Source organism: Lepisma saccharinum, chromosome 18 (assembly GCF_977018435.1).
Source record: "Lepisma saccharinum chromosome 18, izLepSacc3.1, whole genome shotgun sequence".
Lineage (NCBI taxonomy): Eukaryota > Metazoa > Arthropoda > Insecta > Zygentoma > Lepismatidae > Lepisma > Lepisma saccharinum.
This window is the reverse complement of record NC_139246.1, coordinates 60,504,664-60,522,631: the sequence shown is the minus strand read 5'-3', so window position 1 is coordinate 60,522,631 and position 17,968 is coordinate 60,504,664. Positions and strand designations below refer to the sequence as shown.

Here is a 17,968-nt window from a genome sequence, read left to right as displayed (position 1 = left end):
CTCCTTCTGCCGCAATGCATGGTGCACCCTTTGCAACTGCTGAGAGTAGAGGTTAGCAGGGATGGTCTGACCAGGTGGAAGGAGCTCGTAGTGCACCACTTGCCGACAATTCCACCATACAGAGAGCACAACCTTTCGTGGGTGCAGAGGTGGTCTTGAGGAGTGAGGAACAGGGTCAAGTGGCGACAACCACTGTCTGGTACGCTTGGGAGTGTCATAGAGGACCCACTTTTCGTCACCAGTGAGCAAGCGATCAAATATGGGTGTGTTCAGGTGCCGAGTGAGCAAGGACAAACAGGCTGTCACTTGTTGTTCCTTGTTGGCTGCCGACAATGTGTGGGGTACCCACTTGCTTAACTTGTATGACTTTCCTATTCCATGCAGGTGCAGTCTGACTGTTTCAGTGAAAACATGGAACCTCTCTGCAAGTTCATCACACGTTAGACCACTGTCCTTCTCGGTGGCTGCTTTCAGGGCATCGTCTTCTAACACATGTGGTCGTCCGCTGCGAGGTTCATCCGAAAGTCTCACATCTCCTGAACGGAATTTCTGGAACCAATGCCTGGCAGTGTGTTCGTTTATGGCATTCTCCCCACATGCCTGGCATATGCGGCAACTTGATGCTGCAGCTGACAGGCCCACTTTAAAGTCATAAAACAAACACATGCGAACAAGCTGCTTCGATACCTCCATTTCTCTTCGACACTGGATGAGCTATGACTGCTGTGTGTGCGCAACGTGCCTGTATTACTGACAGTCGATGGTCAGACTAACTCCCGATCGCTTGGCAGGCACGTGCTTCATTTCGTTTCCTCTCTGTGAGTGCATGATTAATGGAACGTCAAAAACGGCAAGAACATTTTTGGTTACCTTGTACATAGGAGAAACAGGGAGAAGCATCACGAAAGAATTAAAGAACATAAGAGAGACATTAAAGAGGAAGATCCAAGAACAGCATTGAGTGAGCATAAGTTGTCAAATGGGCACAGGATTAAGAAATTAAAATGAAGGAGAAGAGGGGAAATGAAAGAGAGAGGAAAGTGGCAGACAAAGCACATATGCATCAACAGGGGAGAGAAAATTAACAAAAACGAAGGGGAAATTGGAATAAAATGGGTAGAACTAATAAAAAAGCATGTGGAGAGCAAGTTGGTTAAGTTTTCAGAGCCACTTTCAATTTTCTGCACAAAAATGGAAGATTTCACTTTACCAGATCAGTTCAAGGAGAAAGGGAAGGTCAGTGCCACCAGAAGGAGGAGGGGAGGGAAGACAAGAAGAGTAGGATACAGGATGGAGGGGAGGGGGAGAAACAGCCAGCTATGACACCTGCAAGGTGGAAAAACCGGTTTTACCTAGGAGGAAATAAGGACACACATTCATTCCTTAGAAGGTGTAGAGTCAATAGCCATGTGTTGTATGTGTAGCTTGAAAAAGTTCTGGGAAACTAGAACGATACGTCACAGATAAAATCAAATAAAAACCACTAGAAATAACTATTATTTTGCATGTACAAAAAGTTGTTATGTGAACATTCAATAAGAACAAGGGTTGAAAGGGCTGCATTAAAAAATACATAAAACATACAATAAAGAAAAATACATAAATATAAACAGAAACTGTCTAAGTTTCAGACATACTTTCACAAATGTTCAATGTGGCTTCCTTTAATCACACGACACACATCTATGCGATAGTCTAGTTTGCCCCACACGCACTCCAGCATATCCCTACTAATGGTCGTAAATGCAGCTGTAATGCGATCCTGCAGCTCAACCAAAGTTGTTGGTAGTGGTGGCACATACCCCAAAGGGAAAAAATCACCAACCGTTAGGTCGGGAGATTTAGGGAGGCCATGGAAAAAGCATTAAGTCATCTTCAGCACATCGTGAAATCCAACGGATTGTGCCGTTCCTGTTCCCCGCGTGGCTGGAGGGGGGTCGAGTATGTGCATAGCATCTTTTCTTTTTCAGGTCGGGAATCTTTCTGAGGACAGGGTGCCAAGTTGGGTGTGCTTGTCCATTGTCCAGGTTTAGTGCTGGTTTTTGCTGGATGATGGCATGGGTTTCTTTGATGGTGTTCTCTATGACAGAGCCGGTTGGGTGAAGTATGGATAGAGGAGATGGTGTGGTTAGTGGAGTGGAGGTGTTGGGAGAGGCCTGATTTAGGTGTGTCGTTTTTGGCATCTTTTACATGTTCGTTAATCCGTTCCTGGACGGTGCGGATGGTTCTGCCAATGTAGGTGTTGTGGCATTGGCATGTGGTCTTGTAGACACCGGGGGATGCAAGTTTGGGTAGGTAGTATCTCTTGAAGTTGGGTAGTGCTCTTCCGATTTGGGATATGGGTTTGTGTGCTACTCGGATGTTGAAAGGTTTGAGGGCCTTGGCAAATTTTCCAGATGTGGTGGGGTGGTAAGGAAAGGTGATCCATTTGGGTTTAGGATTTTGGTTCGGGTTATCTCTGTTTCTTGGGTGTCTGAACTGGGCTTCTGTTTTTGCGCACCACATGGATAGTTGGCACTCAGTGTAACCGTTGTTTAGGCCTATTTCCGTTACGCACGCTATTTCATCTTGCAGGTCATCCTCCGTGCATCTGTGTGTGATGGCTCTTCTGTAAAAGTTCATCCATACTCCAGCTTTCTGTTTTGGTGGGTGGTTGGATTTTGCATGGATATACTGGGTGCCCGAGCCTGGTTTCCTGTATACGGATGTGACGAACTTGTCTTGGAGTCGTCGGATGCTGAGGTCGAGAAAGTTGAGGTGGCCATTTTGTTCCCTTTCAGCGGTGAAGTTTATGTTGGGATGTATGTTATTGAGGGCAGTTAGGAGATGGGTTAGGTCCTCTTCCTGTTTGTAAATGACTATGGTGTCATCGGCATATCTTTTGTATCTTATATGAGCAAACTCTGGTTGGGTGAGAATTGACTTCTCGGCCACATGCAGCACTATGTTGGATAGGGGTGCAGAAAGGGGGTTGCCCATCGCTAGGCCCCCTGTCTGGTGGAAGAAACTGTCCTCGAACTGGAAATAGTTGTGGGCGAGGCAGGCTTGTAGAAGGTTGCAGATTTCATCAGTTACAAATGGAGGCGTGCTATTGCTGAGTAGCCATGTTCTGGTGGAGTCAAGTGCAAGGCTGATCGGAATGGAGGAGTACATGTCCACTATGTCTATGCTGGCTAGTTTGCAGTTGTCGGCTTTGACAAAAGAGGTGACAAATTCTTTTGCTTCTAGGCTGTTTTTTAGGCAGTAGGTGAGTTTGTCGTTGTGGGCGGTCAGTTTCTGGAGGAGCCATTTGGTCAGGTGGACACTTGGTTGATTGAAGCCGGCCACTATGATTCTCAAGGGGGTTCCTGGTTTGTGAGTTTTTGGTATGCCATATGCACAGGGAAGGCTGGGGTGGGTGTTCCTTAGTTTCTTCTTTTCACTATCTTGAAGGAGGGCGCAGTTATCTATGGCTCGGCGGATGGCTGTATTGTGTCTGCTTGTGGGGTCACGTTTCAGCTTTTTGTAGCCATCAGAGTTTAGTTTTGCTTGCATTTTGTCACTGTATTGGCCTTTTTCCATTATGACGTATTGGTTACCCTTGTCCGATTTTATGCACCAACATTTGTTGTCCTGTAGCCACTTTCGGAATTCTTGTGTTGTGTTCCTTAGTTTATTGTGCACTGTGGGTTTATGTTTGCTAGTAGGTTGGGCGTGTTGGCGGAGGATGATGGAAGCACATGTAAGGCGTACACACTCGGCATCTTGGTTAGTTTTCGTTGCAAACGCTGTTTTTTCGGCAGAGCAGATTAAGTCTAGGGAGGGGGGGGAGTCATTTAGGAGGTTGAATTTGAGGCCGTGTTGGAGGAGGGAGTGGAATTCTGTCGGCACGGTGAGGTTGGTGAGGTTGATTATGGTGCTGGCGGGAGTGTTGGGGTTCACTGGTGTGGTGGTGAGGGCTGGAGGTTGGGCACCAAGGATTTGAAGTTTCTGTGTTAGGATCGCTGTTTTCTTGTTTTGCGACGTTTTTAGCATGAAGTCGATGTTTTGCTGGGTTTTTTTCCAGTCGTCGGGGTTGATTCTCGGTTGTATGTAGTCACGGAGTGAAGCACATGTTTTTTGAAGTGATGCTATTTCACGATATTTGTCACTGATCACTGCACTCATTGCCCGTTTTTTGGCATTGAACACAACTTTTTTGACACTATAGCTGATGGCGGGTGTTTTCCACTTGAGGAATTTCGGGGTCACTTCACTGTTCCAACTGACAACGCCACCGGACAACAGGAAGCAGACGACGCAAACCAAGATGCGTGCGCCAGTGCTGCCGAACGGGAGAAATCGCAACTACCGCTGCCCGGGAACAAACAATGTAGTGACGAGGTACCATCTCCGCTTCAAACGCCGTACTCTTTTGTGAATGAAGACAGTGGATCTTCGAAATTAATAGGATTGAACAATTAAATTGTGCAACGCGGAAGTACGAAATCTTCTAAATTTCACGTAAGTAATTTCAAACCGCGTTTACCGCAACCACCATGAATTCTACACCTTTCATACGGAAGGAAATACGGGAATACGAGCGTAACATCAGGAAAATGCAAACCCCACAAGCGGATATTGCATTCCTCAAGGCATGCAGGAACAGTGAAGTGACCCCGAAATTCCTCAAGTGGAAAACACCCGCCACCAGCTATAGTGTCAAAAAAGTCGTGTTCAATGCCGAAAAACGGGCAATGAGTGCAGTGATCAGTGACAAATATCGTGAAATAGCATCACTTCAAAAAACATGTGCTTCCCTCCGTGACTACATACAACCGAGAATCAACCCAGACGACTGGAAAAAAACCCAGCAAAACATCGACTTCATGCTAAAAACGTCGCAAAACAAGAAAACAGCGATCCTAACACAGAAACTGCAAATCCTTGGTGCCCAACCTCCAGCCCTCACCACCACACCAGTGAACCCCAACACTCCCGCCAGCACCATAATCAACCTCACCAACCTCACCGTGCCGACAGAATTCCACTCCCTCCTCCAACAAGGCCTCAAATTCAACCTCCTAAATGACTCCCCCCCCTCCCTAGACTTAATCTGCTCTGCCGAAAAAACAGCGTTTGCAACGAAAACTAACCAAGATGCCGAGTGTGTACGCCTTACATGTGCTTCCATCATCCTCCGCCAACACGCCCAACCTACTAGCAAACATAAACCCACAGTGCACAATAAACTAAGGAACACAACACAAGAATTCCGAAAGTGGCTACAGGACAACAAATGTTGGTGCATAAAATCGGACAAGGGTAACCAATACGTCATAATGGAAAAAGGCCAATACAGTGACAAAATGCAAGCAAAACTAAACTCTGATGGCTACAAAAAGCTGAAACGTGACCCCACAAGCAGACACAATACAGCCATCCGCCGAGCCATAGATAACTGCGCCCTCCTTCAAGATAGTGAAAAGAAGAAACTAAGGAACACCCACCCCAGCCTTCCCTGTGCATATGGCATACCAAAAACTCACAAACCAGGAACCCCCTTGAGAATCATAGTGGCCGGCTTCAATCAACCAAGTGTCCACCTGACCAAATGGCTCCTCCAGAAACTGACCGCCCACAACGACAAACTCACCTACTGCCTAAAAAACAGCCTAGAAGCAAAAGAATTTGTCACCTCTTTTGTCAAAGCCGACAACTGCAAACTAGCCAGCATAGACATAGTGGACATGTACTCCTCCATTCCGATCAGCCTTGCACTTGACTCCACCAGAACATGGCTACTCAGCAATAGCACGCCTCCATTTGTAACTGATGAAATCTGCAACCTTCTACAAGCCTGCCTCGCCCACAACTATTTCCAGTTCGAGGACAGTTTCTTCCACCAGACAGGGGGCCTAGCGATGGGCAACCCCCTTTCTGCACCCCTATCCAACATAGTGCTGCATGTGGCCGAGAAGTCAATTCTCACCCAACCAGAGTTTGCTCATATAAGATACAAAAGATATGCCGATGACACCATAGTCATTTACAAACAGGAAGAGGACCTAACCCATCTCCTAACTGCCCTCAATAACATACATCCCAACATAAACTTCACCGCTGAAAGGGAACAAAATGGCCACCTCAACTTTCTCGACCTCAGCATCCGACGACTCCAAGACAAGTTCGTCACATCCGTATACAGGAAACCAGGCTCGGGCACCCAGTATATCCATGCAAAATCCAACCACCCACCAAAACAGAAAGCTGGAGTATGGATGAACTTTTACAGAAGAGTCTTCACACACAGCTGCACGGAGGATGACCTGCAAGATGAAATAGCGTGCGTAACGGAAATAGGCCTAAACAACGGTTACACCGAGCGCCAACTATCCATGTGGTGCGCAAAAACAGAAGCCCAGTTCAGACACCCAAGAAACAGAGATAACCCGAACCAAAATCCTAAACCCAAATGGATCGCCTTTCCTTACCACCCCACCACATCTGGAAAATTTGCCAAGGCCCTCAAACCCTTCAACATCCGAGTAGCACACAAACCCATATCCCAAATCGGAAGAGCACTACCCAACTTCAAGAGATACTACCTACCCAAACTTGCATCCCCCGGTGTCTACAAGACCACATGCCAATGCCACAACACCTACATTGGCAGAACCATCCGCACCGTCCAGGAACGGATTAACGAACATGTAAAAGATGCCAAAAACGACACACCTAAATCAGGCCTCTCCCAACACCTCCACTCCACTAACCACACCATCTCCTCTATCCATACTTCACCCAACCGGCTCTGTCATAGAGAACACCATCAAAGAAACCCATGCCATCATCCAGCAAAAACCAGCACTAAACCTGGACAATGGACAAGCACACCCAACTTGGCACCCTGTCCTCAGAAAGATCCCCGACCTGAAAAAGAAAAGATGCTATGCACATACTCGACCCCCCTCCAGCCACGCGGGGAACAGGAATGGCACATTACCGAACAACATGGCCCAGCCCCCCAACCCCCAACTGACAACGCCACCGGACAACAGGAAGCAGACGACGCAAACCAAGATGCGCGTGCCAGTGCTGCCGAATGGGAGAAATCGCAACTACCGCTGCCCGGGAACAAACAATGTAGTGACGCGGTACCATCTCCGCTTCAAACGCCGTACTCTTTTGTGAATGAAGACAGTGGATCTTCGAAATTAATAGGATTGAACAATTAAATTGTGCAACGCGGAAGTACGAAATCTTCTAAATTTCACGTAAGTAATTTCAAACCGCGTTTACCGCAACCACCATGAATTACATACTTAGGTACTTATTTTATCAATCTTTGTTATATACTTATGTACATATTTTATACTTTAATTTTACATAAAAATCCAGGGCCTACTCATCAGAAACAGGTAGATATGAAAAGAATATTTACCTTTTCAGCACTTGCCGAGAATTTCTTCACCAATTCATCATATTTTATCCTTTGTGAATCCGTCAAAGAACAGGATACTAGTTTGTCATCTTTTCGTGGGAGATCTTTGAGCACTTCACTTTTCAATCTTCGTAAAACAAAGGGCTTCATTATATTTTTGGCATTACGAACTTGGTCCCTTTCAAATTTTGGCTTACTTTCTTCTAAGGAAGTTTTCTGAAACACATAATCAGTAGAGTGCAAACAATCTAAATCTTCATCCATGCATCAAACATAACAATTTCTTCAAGAAGAAAAAGTGTAATTCACGGATGTGAAGGGCACTCAAACATTGAAAAAATATAGCATTTCATTGTATTTAAGATATCTGACAGTAAAAAACTTCTCACGCCAGGTGCCGGCAACATACTTGTAAAAATCAACACAAACCACACAAACAGCACAATAAAAAAACACTTTAAAAGTTTTTCCAAACTTTCAATTCCATCTTGGAAATGGATGAGGTTGAAGTTGCGCAGCGTCCACTTCATCATCACTCGACCAGTCCTGATGATTGCGAGATTGAATCGAAAGCTTGGAAAAACATTTAAAGTGTATTTTATTATGCTGTTTGTGTGGTGTGTGTTGATTTTAACAACTAAAGATATCTGTTTGGCAGTTACGCAAAGAGAGGTAGTTCAATTTAATAAACTTACAGTTCATTTTTCCATGCACAAAAATTGTGCGGAAAAAATGTACTGTAAGTTTATTCGAGTGCACTATAACATTTCAAAAAAAATAATACATCCACTTAATTATTATTAGTAACTTTAACTCCATCCTATAATTTTTGTGATGGTGTATGGTGTGCTGCTCCCAATTTGTACCCAACGAATATGTCGGGGAAAAGGAATATGTGGGATTAAAACATATACAGTATGTCGGGGCTGCCCAAAATATGACCAGAAGGGCCATTTCAGGCTCTCTGTTGCTTTTTATGGTGTGACCCACAGTTTTCATCAGCTCCCTGTGGCACTTTGCCATTACCCCCCAAAGAATGCCTATTTTTATACATGAACGCTGTTCAAGCCATGAGACGGTGGTTGACACAACACAACCTCTGCCCTCTGTATGATAACACTGATAAACAATGAAATACTCCTTTCAATAAAACTAAGTGATCTTTATGTATTCAGATGTGCTGATAACAAATATCGCATCCGTTTTTCTGTATCACCTAATTTTTTTGCAGAACACCCACATTTTATAGTTTTAGATCTCAGCACCCTGCTCCGCATCCGGCTTAACGTTTGGTTCCTTGCAAATGGATAAGAATCTTTTAGCGACCTTGTGTGTTTATGACTGGCACTTAATATTTCGTGGAGGAAACATCTAGCAGTAGAGTAATTTCCTGTTTCTCTGTTAAAATTTGTTCTATTGTGGGTTAGTCGAGTCTTAACTTCCTTTCGGATAACTTCGCAAGTAGCCGTACTTTGTTTGTGTATGTTCGTGAAATTGTGAATGTAATATTGTGTATAGTGAAGTGAAGTGTAAGTTGTATTTTAACAAAACGTTAAGAGCATTCATAATTGTTTTTTTAAAGAAATATATTATAACTCAATTAATGAGTTCGCCATGTCACGCAAATGTGTGAATAACCCGAACTTGTTTTGTTGTATTTGCAGGGAATTAACTCCGAAGTCACAGAGAAATACTATCACTCCTATAGTGAAAAAAGCATATGAGTTGTATTTTGGAAGTAAAGTAGACGAGGGAAAAAGCTGGGCATCAGGTAAAATTTGTTGTAATTGCTCGCAAACTTTACATGGTTGGCTTAATGGCACTCACAAATCAATGCCCTTCGGAAACCCTGTAATATGGACAGAACAGAAAGATCATACTACGGATTGTTACTTCTGTTTAACAAACATAATAGGATATAGTTCTAAATCAAAACATTCTATATTTTATCCTGATGTTCCTTCAGCCAAGAAACCTACGAGGCATGATTTTATACCAATTCCTAAGCCTCCTAAAGAATGGACAGTGGATGAAACAGAACCACGCAGTGCTTCTTCAGATGATGAACCTGGACCCTCATATTCAAACACCGATCCAAATTTTCCTGATCCAAATATACCTCACTTTATTTCCCAATCCGAACTAAATGATCTAGTCAGAGACCTCAACCTTTCTAAAGTTCAAGTGGAATTATTAGGTTCTCGTCTCCGAGGGTGGAATTTATTACAAGATGGTGTTAAGGTGTCATATCGGAAACGCCAGCAATCACTGACACATTTTTTTTCTGTTAGTAATGAGTTAACTTACTGCAATGATGTAGAAGGCCTTCTGCAGGAACTTGGAAGGAGTCACAACCCAAACGAGTGGAGACTATTTTTAGATTCATCTAAGAATAGTTTAAAAGTACTATTGTTGCATAATGGGAATATATACCCATCAGTACCCCTTGCCTATTCTTCCACCATGAAGGAAACATATGAAAATATTATACAATATTAAAAATGATAAATTATGAAAAATATGGTTGGCAGATATGCGGAGACCTCAAAATGATTGGTATACTGTTAGGCATGCAGTCTGGGTTTTTGTTGCATTCTTTGCGAATGGGATAGCCGGGCAAAAGATAAACATTACAACATTGTGGATTGGCCCATACGAAAAAACTTAATTCCTGGAGAGAAGTGTTAGGAATCACCCTCTACTTGAGAAAGACAAGATTTTGTTACCACCGTTGCATATAAAGTTAGGGCTGATGAAAAATTTTGTTAAGGCTTTGGATTAACACGGTGAGGGTTTTGGGTACTTGAGAAAAACATTTCCTAAACTCAGTGATAGTAAGTTAAAAGAAGGCATATTTATTGGGCTGCAAATCCGTGAGATCATTCATGATAATTTTGTGGAATTGCTAACAGAAAAAGAGATATGCGCATAGTTAGTTTTCAGACAAGTATGCTGTAATTTTCTTGGAAATGTGAAAGCTGACAACTACAAGGAACTTGTTAAGAACTTGTTGAAGTGTTATCAGCGCATGGGGTGCAATATGTCCTTGAAAATTCACTTTTTACATTTGCATTTGGACTCTTTCCCTCCTAACTTGGGCGCGGTTAGTGAAGAATGCGGCGAGAGATTTCACCAGGATATTTCTGTCATGGAGAAACAATATGCAGGAAAATCGGTACAGAACATGTTAGCAGACTACTGTTGGAACCTCAAGGAAGAGGTTTCTGGTGGCAGTTACAAACGGCAGAGTTCAAGAAAGAAATTTTGAAAATGTGAGTAAAAATGGTTTTTTTCCTTTTTTTGCACGAAATTTCTTCATTGGACAGTCAAAATCGGTCCTATATATATGTTTTAATTTTTTTAATATTTCATAGTTATTCACTTCAATATTTAAATCTTATTTCATGAGCAAACAAACAAAAATAATTTCAAATTTCGATGTATTATTACAAAGGGAATTAAATTTTTATTAAAAACAAAAAATGAAAATCCATGGAAAACGATAGGTGATACAGCATTTCTACTTTCAGATTTGGATTCGGCGGGGTCGAATTATGAATTAGGTGGTAGAACAGCCGCAGGCTGAACCTCGCCCTTTAATAAAGGAAAATTGAAATTGAAATTGAAATAATCACCTATTTTCATTCAAAGGAGCAAAAAAAAGTTTGAATTTGTTCATCAGTGTAACCATTCATCACATTGGCATTTAGTGACATGTTCACATACTACAGGCAGCAAGGTCTATAGGACATATGACCATATTGTGGTATAGCCGTTGAACTTCCGAAAAATATATAGTTGTCATGACTTTTGCACCAGCGTTCATATGTGTGTGATTGTCAATGTCAAGGTTTAGCTTCATGTGAGTCTAAGAATGATTATAGTTAATTGGAAGATAATTGTGATCATTGCTTCTTGAAACTACAATGTGCAGTCACTGAATATATATCTCTGTGAGCTACCAATTAATTGACATGTTTAGCGATACCTGATCTAATCAAATCTAAAATAAGAAGTAAAACAATACTTACAGGATACATAGCGAAAATCCTCTTCAAGGATTCCTTTTTGCCAGCAAACAATTTTGGCATAACAAATATCAACAAAGACATTAACTCCACCAAATTATTTTGTAATGGCGTGCCCGTTAACAGTAGTTTGTGTTCAGCCTGAAAGAAATGCATTCTATTAGAATTCGTATGCTTCTGTAAAAATTTTAAGAACTAACCCACCATCCCCAACACTTCTCCAATCATTTTCACATCATATTTCTCTACATACTCTTACTTTCATGCATAAAAAGTTGAAAATAGCATCATGTAACACCTTGCAGAAAAAAGCATTAGCTTAAAGTATGATACAAACAATATAGGCCAGTCAACAAGAGATGATTTTGGGGTCCAATAAGGAAAAAAATTAGGGAAAGCTGGAAAAAAAATTATCATCTTCCTAAAAATGTTCTTAACAACATATTAATTTAGCATCCCCTGTACCACCCTATATTTGGCAGCCATCTTTAAAAAATGGCACCCAAAATCAGTATTTTGTAAATATCTCGCTTGGAAAGCACTTTACAGCAAAAGAGGTTATGATGAAAAATAATCTACATAAAATTCTCTACAAAAAAGGTTATGTGCATTTTTGCACCACTGTACCACCCTGGATTTGGCCGCCATCTTTGAAAAATGGCGCCCAAAATCAGTTTTTTGCAAATATCTTGCTTGGAAAGCACTTTACAGCAAAGAGGTTACGATGAAAAATAATCTATATAAAATTCTTTACAAAAAAGGTTCTGTGCATTTTTCTTCTAGGATGCTTCATTTGGGTGCAAAATTAATATGTTGTTAAGAATCCTTTTAGAAAAATAATAAAATTTGTTCCAGCTTTCCCTATTTTTTTTTCCTTATTGGACCCCCTTATTGACTGGCCTAATAACCATTTTAGACAATTTAGGCACAGCTGATGGCAAAGGTTAACAGTATGCAAACGATCCATCGCTCTTTTTTCTACTGCTTTCTATCAGATTTTAAGCAATGGGATTTTATTTATTCTGATAATCTTCTTTCAATCCCTGAACCTCAAATTGCAGAAAACAATGAGAGGGGGGGGGGGGCAGATGCCCACATTTTTGCCACGTTTGTTCCTGCACTGACTATTAAAATTTATATACTTCTGTACAAATTTTAAGAACTAGCCCACCATCCCCAACACTTCTTCAATCATTTTTACATCATATTTCCCTACATACTCTTACTTTCATGCATAAAAAGTTGAAATCAGAACAGACTTGAGCCTTATTTTTTTTTAAAAAAAAAAAAAAGAAAGGGTAACCCATATAGTTGAATTTTAAAATGAGGCAATAGAACTTCTTTCAACATGGTGAAGCGAAAATTAACATACGTAGACAGTACAATTCGTTTTATGTTTTTCAAGGGACCAAGCTAAAGAAACTTCAAATTCAGGAAAACTTGCAATTGGGGAATTTTAAACATTTTGTTACATTGGAAAGAATACATTGGAAAGAATACAGGAAAACCTCGTTAATTCGAAGTTCAAGGGTGAAAGAAGTGTTAACTTCAAATGGAACGACTTAGAGTTATCCGAACATTTCAAGATGGCATCTGTTATCAGTTGGAAATAAATTAGAGTATAAATTACTTGCATAGCAGATGTTTTAAACTTGATAATAGCTCACAAAATAAGCTTTATATGTACAATATAATAACACCATGAGTTTTAAACAAACTTTGCACATACTGTATTAGACTCAATATGCACTGCAATTTTTTCCGATTAAAAATATGACAGAAAATGAGGCCTTGGAAAAGGAAAGACACAACTTGCAATCTGTTTACACCAAATGTGCTAAGTGTATAATGTTCAAGTATATGTCATGGTTTCATTTACTAAGGAGACATTAAACAGTACCACACTCGACAATCACTCAATTCAACCTGCTGCTAGCCAAGAGTACAAAAGGAAAGTAAGAAACAAAACAAATTCAGTCTTTGATACAAAAATGCAGTAGAACTGCCCCCACCTCCCTTCCATTTCTTTGCCTTGCAGAGCAGTTTAGAACCCTTTAACCCTTTCTTTTGCCAAGTAGCAACTCATCCAACAAACACAAGGGTGATAAAAAAGAACAGGTGTTTTTTATGCTTTTCATTTATAATGCTTTGCTATTCATATGTTTGGAGGGGACCAAGCTAAAGGAAAGGCATACAGTGGAACACAAATTTATGTTTTTCGGGAGCCTGTATGTAAAAAAATGTAAAACGCAGGAAAGCACAAGGGAAGGGATAGAACTCAAGTATGGGTAAGAAACAACAACACAATCTTCTTTTTCTGGATGTATAATGCATTACATTTAGTGAAAATTTGTGGCAGGTGGAGCGGATGACTGCTTATAACTCCCACCTATTACTTTCAATTTAGATGTCTGAGTTTTGAAACATCTGGGTAAGTGAAGTGATTATTGAGTTGGTGTTTCTTTTAAGTCCACTTTATGCACAGAATGGCTAATTGGGACTGGACCTACAGTTTAAAGTGGGATCTGAACCACTATGTGCCTCCATCGGGTATCAAACCCAGGACCCCTAGATTACAAGGTGACGACGCTACCACTGCACCATTGGAGAGGCCCTAAGTGAAGTGATCCCTTACAGTTAGATGTCAAGGGGTGATCATTTTTAATGCAATTAAAGTGTGCTTGATCCAGTTTACAATAGCGACATATTGAATGGTTTGGATTCCACTTCCGATTTTATATTCCTGTATTTTACGTTTTCCCACATTATACATTCAATCTTCAATCATTTACATTTTCACTCATTTTAAGTTTCAGCTTGGTCCACAGAAGAACGTAAAATTGAGGTTGCAATAACACATCAGCAGAAAGTGAACTCAAAACAAGCTCTATCAAACTTGCACAATTTTAGATAATCATTTATGCTCATGTAAATTGGTGATTTGTTGTTAGAATTACAGTCGGGACGTGCTAGCAACCGGCATGGAACCACCCGCTCTGGTAGTGATGCGCCATTGCCGGATTCACCTACTTCAGGATTTTTGCAAGCCCACAGAAACACGTGTAGGATTAAACATCTGGTTAAACAGTCAACAATGAGATCCTTCCATTGTTCTCATTCCAACTCTGTTCATATTTGAAGGAACAACGTTAACTACTTCTGTTCTTTCATTCATTTTTTATGTTTTTACATAGCCTACAGGTAGCTCGAAAACACATGTACCAAATGTATCATTAATATACTGCTGGACAAAAAAAACCGGACACTTGCATATTTTGTGATAACGCAATGGGTCGATAAAAGCTCTGGTACAAGGGCTAACTAAATGTTGCAGAAACTGAATTAAGTATGAATGCATAAACAAAGTCCGAGCCTATGAATGGTGCATATGGTACTACATGATCTGCCGAACATTCTGTAATATACCTGCGAGCTGTTATTGCAATTCAGATGTCAAATATTAAAGTGTCCGGTTTTCATTGTCCAGCAGTATATTACGAAAATCGAGCAATTGCCAAGCATTTCGTTGTAATTTATTGAACTCTGTATTGCCAGAAATGTAATCTCATGTAGCTTCCCAAATTATCTCACTTCACACACCCACATGTGCCTCCCCGATGGTACAGTGGTAGGGTAAGCGTCGTCGCCTTGTAATCAAGTAGTCCTGGGTTCGATACTCTGTCGAGGCACATGGTGTAATTTGTTTATACGTAATTCACCCTAATTTTTAAGAAACACATTTCATTTGCTGAAGCTTCAACAATGTTACAGAAGTATAAATTCCATGTCTTTACAAAATAAAGGGCGAGTTTCGTATACAAAAACAATAGGCAGGTATAGCTGCAGTCAGTATCGAGTTGCGAAAAAGACAAACGCCGCGCGGCGTGACAAAGAAGGCAAAGAGAGGCGGCATGAAATCAAAGGAGAACGAGTTGCCACAGTTGTTCATAACACAAGATGCATTTTCTTTTGTTGGTAATTGTGATACGACACAACACAAGTAAAAAGGTGCCGGTAGCTGATGCTTGCAATGTACCATAATAAAAACACAACAAAGGTTCTTTCATTGAAGATTTTTGGTTGCTGTGTAGAGCAGGAAGAGAAAATGTTTCATGCTTGCCAGAAAGTAAAATTCACACGGGAAGTTAACGTTAACCTACAAGGAACTTCAGATTCTTCAAACTTCTAGATTCGTTAATTTCTCACTTTACAACGGAAATAACATATTAGCATACTGATACGTACGTGCTTAATTTTTCCGTCACATTTTATTTTTTCCCGAGCTTGCCAACAAAACAGCTGATTAGCCTGTCCGCCTGTTTGCGTGAACGTGGCAACGCAGAAAACCCTCATCCACATGGAAGCCAATGAGGAGACAGAATTTGGTCACGTTCTGCCGTTTTGCATTCTGATTGCACACCGCTTCTTATCGTGGCCTGACTGTAGGAGTCTTCTGGTCTCAGCATACATTCCTACATTGAGCACTGGGCAATTTATTTATTTCTAGAATGTGTCTGGTTCTGAAGAAAGGCGAAAAGGCGAAAAGTTACAATATTTTCACTGAAATGACACTTATTCCAAATATGTGAATTTATATAGTACTTTTTAGATATAAAATGTTTCTGAATTTGAAATATGTGTTTATCTTTTAACTTAAGGCAAACAACCTAAACACACTAACTGAGCATTACAAGTGTTAGATACGCGGGTGTGGTGCAATGATACAGTTTGGGAACCCCTGGCTTTATGTTTTATTATGTTGTCACTTCAACACACATACAAGCAACATTGCCTATGCAGACAGCTCCATTCAAACAAAAAAAAGTGCCTGGATTATGCAATTGTCACATTGCAGCACACACCAGCAGTGGAGAATTTTTCAGGGTAGGTGGGTGACTTTTTTCTTTACTTGTTCCATACTATGTTCATTAAAAGTTTTTGTTTGTTTTGAAGAACATATCCAGGACTTAGAAGTCAAAGGAAACAAGGAGGGTCGCATATGCTAATTATTTCAAACCTCTTGACCTCAGACCAACTGCCACCCTTGCCCATAATCCAGAAAATCAGGGATGAAACACTTGGCACTTTTTAGTAATTACATGGACAACAAAGCATGAGCCCTCAAAGTGTTATTCTGGCTGTTGGTCCAGGAGCCACAAACTCATCTGTCTTCAAAAAATGAAGTCCAGTGTGTACTATGCAGAAGTGCGATTGACAAATGAGTGTCTTCAGAGAAGGTCACACTTTCAACACAATGGAGCTTACTTATAGCATGCACCTTTCAGTAGATATTGAATTAAATAGCTGTTTCAAACATCACTGAGTTCACTACATTTTTAGTAACAAAAAAAATGAACTTACCTTAATTTTACTTAAGTTTTCATATCTTTGGGTAGCCATATTTTTCAACATATGAGCTTCATCAAAAACAACATAATATATTGGCAGTATTCTAAATAACTTCTTCTCTTCAGGTGCTGTACTAACTAGATTATATCTGAAAAGAAACCATCTATCAGAATATCCATGTCACAACATACTACTACAGTGAAATTGCAGTTATACATTTCACAATAGTACGTATTTCTCGTTAGTACTTTTTTCTTCTCTAGTATGTTTTTTTCTGGCAGTCCCTGCCAAGTGCTAATTCCCCTAAAACTGCATACTATTATGTTTTAAGGGGGACAGAAGGATAAAAACGTATAACTGAGAAAAACGTATTATTGAAATACAATTAAAATGGTAAAATTAAGTACACAAAGGAAGAAAAGGAGTACGAGGGTCACTATTTATATTTTGAGCCTTGGCAACACTGATTGAAGTTAGGTGCGATTTGACGTTTGCACGGAATCATCTGGCATTATTGACCATAACGTACTTCAAATGTTTTGTCAATAGCTTCATTTGTGTTGTTTATGTTGCCTTGGAGATTGCGCGACAACAATAAAATGGAATTAACTCGTGAACATTTTCATGCAATGATATTTTACGATTTTCGACGTGGATTATCAAGACAAGAGTGCATCGATCAACTTACTTCCACATTTGGCGATGAAGCCCCATCCTTTGCCACTGTGAAACGCTGGTATAACGAATTTAATCGTGGCCGCCATTCGCTCACCGACGAGATTCGCGAAGGTCGTCCAAAATCAGTTGTTGTTCAAGAAAACATTGATGCTGTGCAAAACCTAATACTGCAAGATCGTCATGTGACATACTGTGAGATTGAGGCAACCATAGGCATTAGTTCCACCAACATATATAAAATATTACATGATCATTTAGCTGTGAGAAAGGTATGTTCTCGTTGGATCCCACACAATTTGACAAAAACTCAAAAAGACGCACGCGTCAATTGGTGCAAACAAATGCTCAATAAATACAATCGTGGTGCTTCAAAAGACGTATATAAGATTGTAACAGGTGACGAATCATGGATATATGCATATGAGCATATATTACAATTACAAATTACAAAACAAGGGGAAAATCGAAACTTGAACTTCCAAAGCACACACTAGTGCTTTTCGAATCATCA

The 17,968-nt window shown here is 40.5% G+C and overlaps 1 protein-coding gene across 4 annotated transcripts in view; it reads right to left on the bottom strand.

Annotated features, from left to right (window-relative positions):
* Window positions 1–17,968, bottom strand: part of Etl1 (SWI/SNF-related, matrix-associated actin-dependent regulator of chromatin, subfamily a, containing DEAD/H box 1) — a 140,598-nt gene that overhangs the window by 48,186 nt on the left and 74,444 nt on the right. For all 4 annotated transcript variants that reach the window (XM_083140569.1, XM_083140570.1, XM_083140568.1 and 1 more), the window contains exons 11-13: window positions 16,792–16,927; window positions 11,434–11,571; window positions 7,403–7,618 (exon numbers count right to left, since the gene is read on the bottom strand). In XM_083140569.1, coding sequence (XP_082996695.1) covers window positions 7,403–7,618; window positions 11,434–11,571; window positions 16,792–16,927 — 490 coding nt within the window. The remainder of the gene's footprint in view (window positions 1–7,402; window positions 7,619–11,433; window positions 11,572–16,791; window positions 16,928–17,968) is intronic.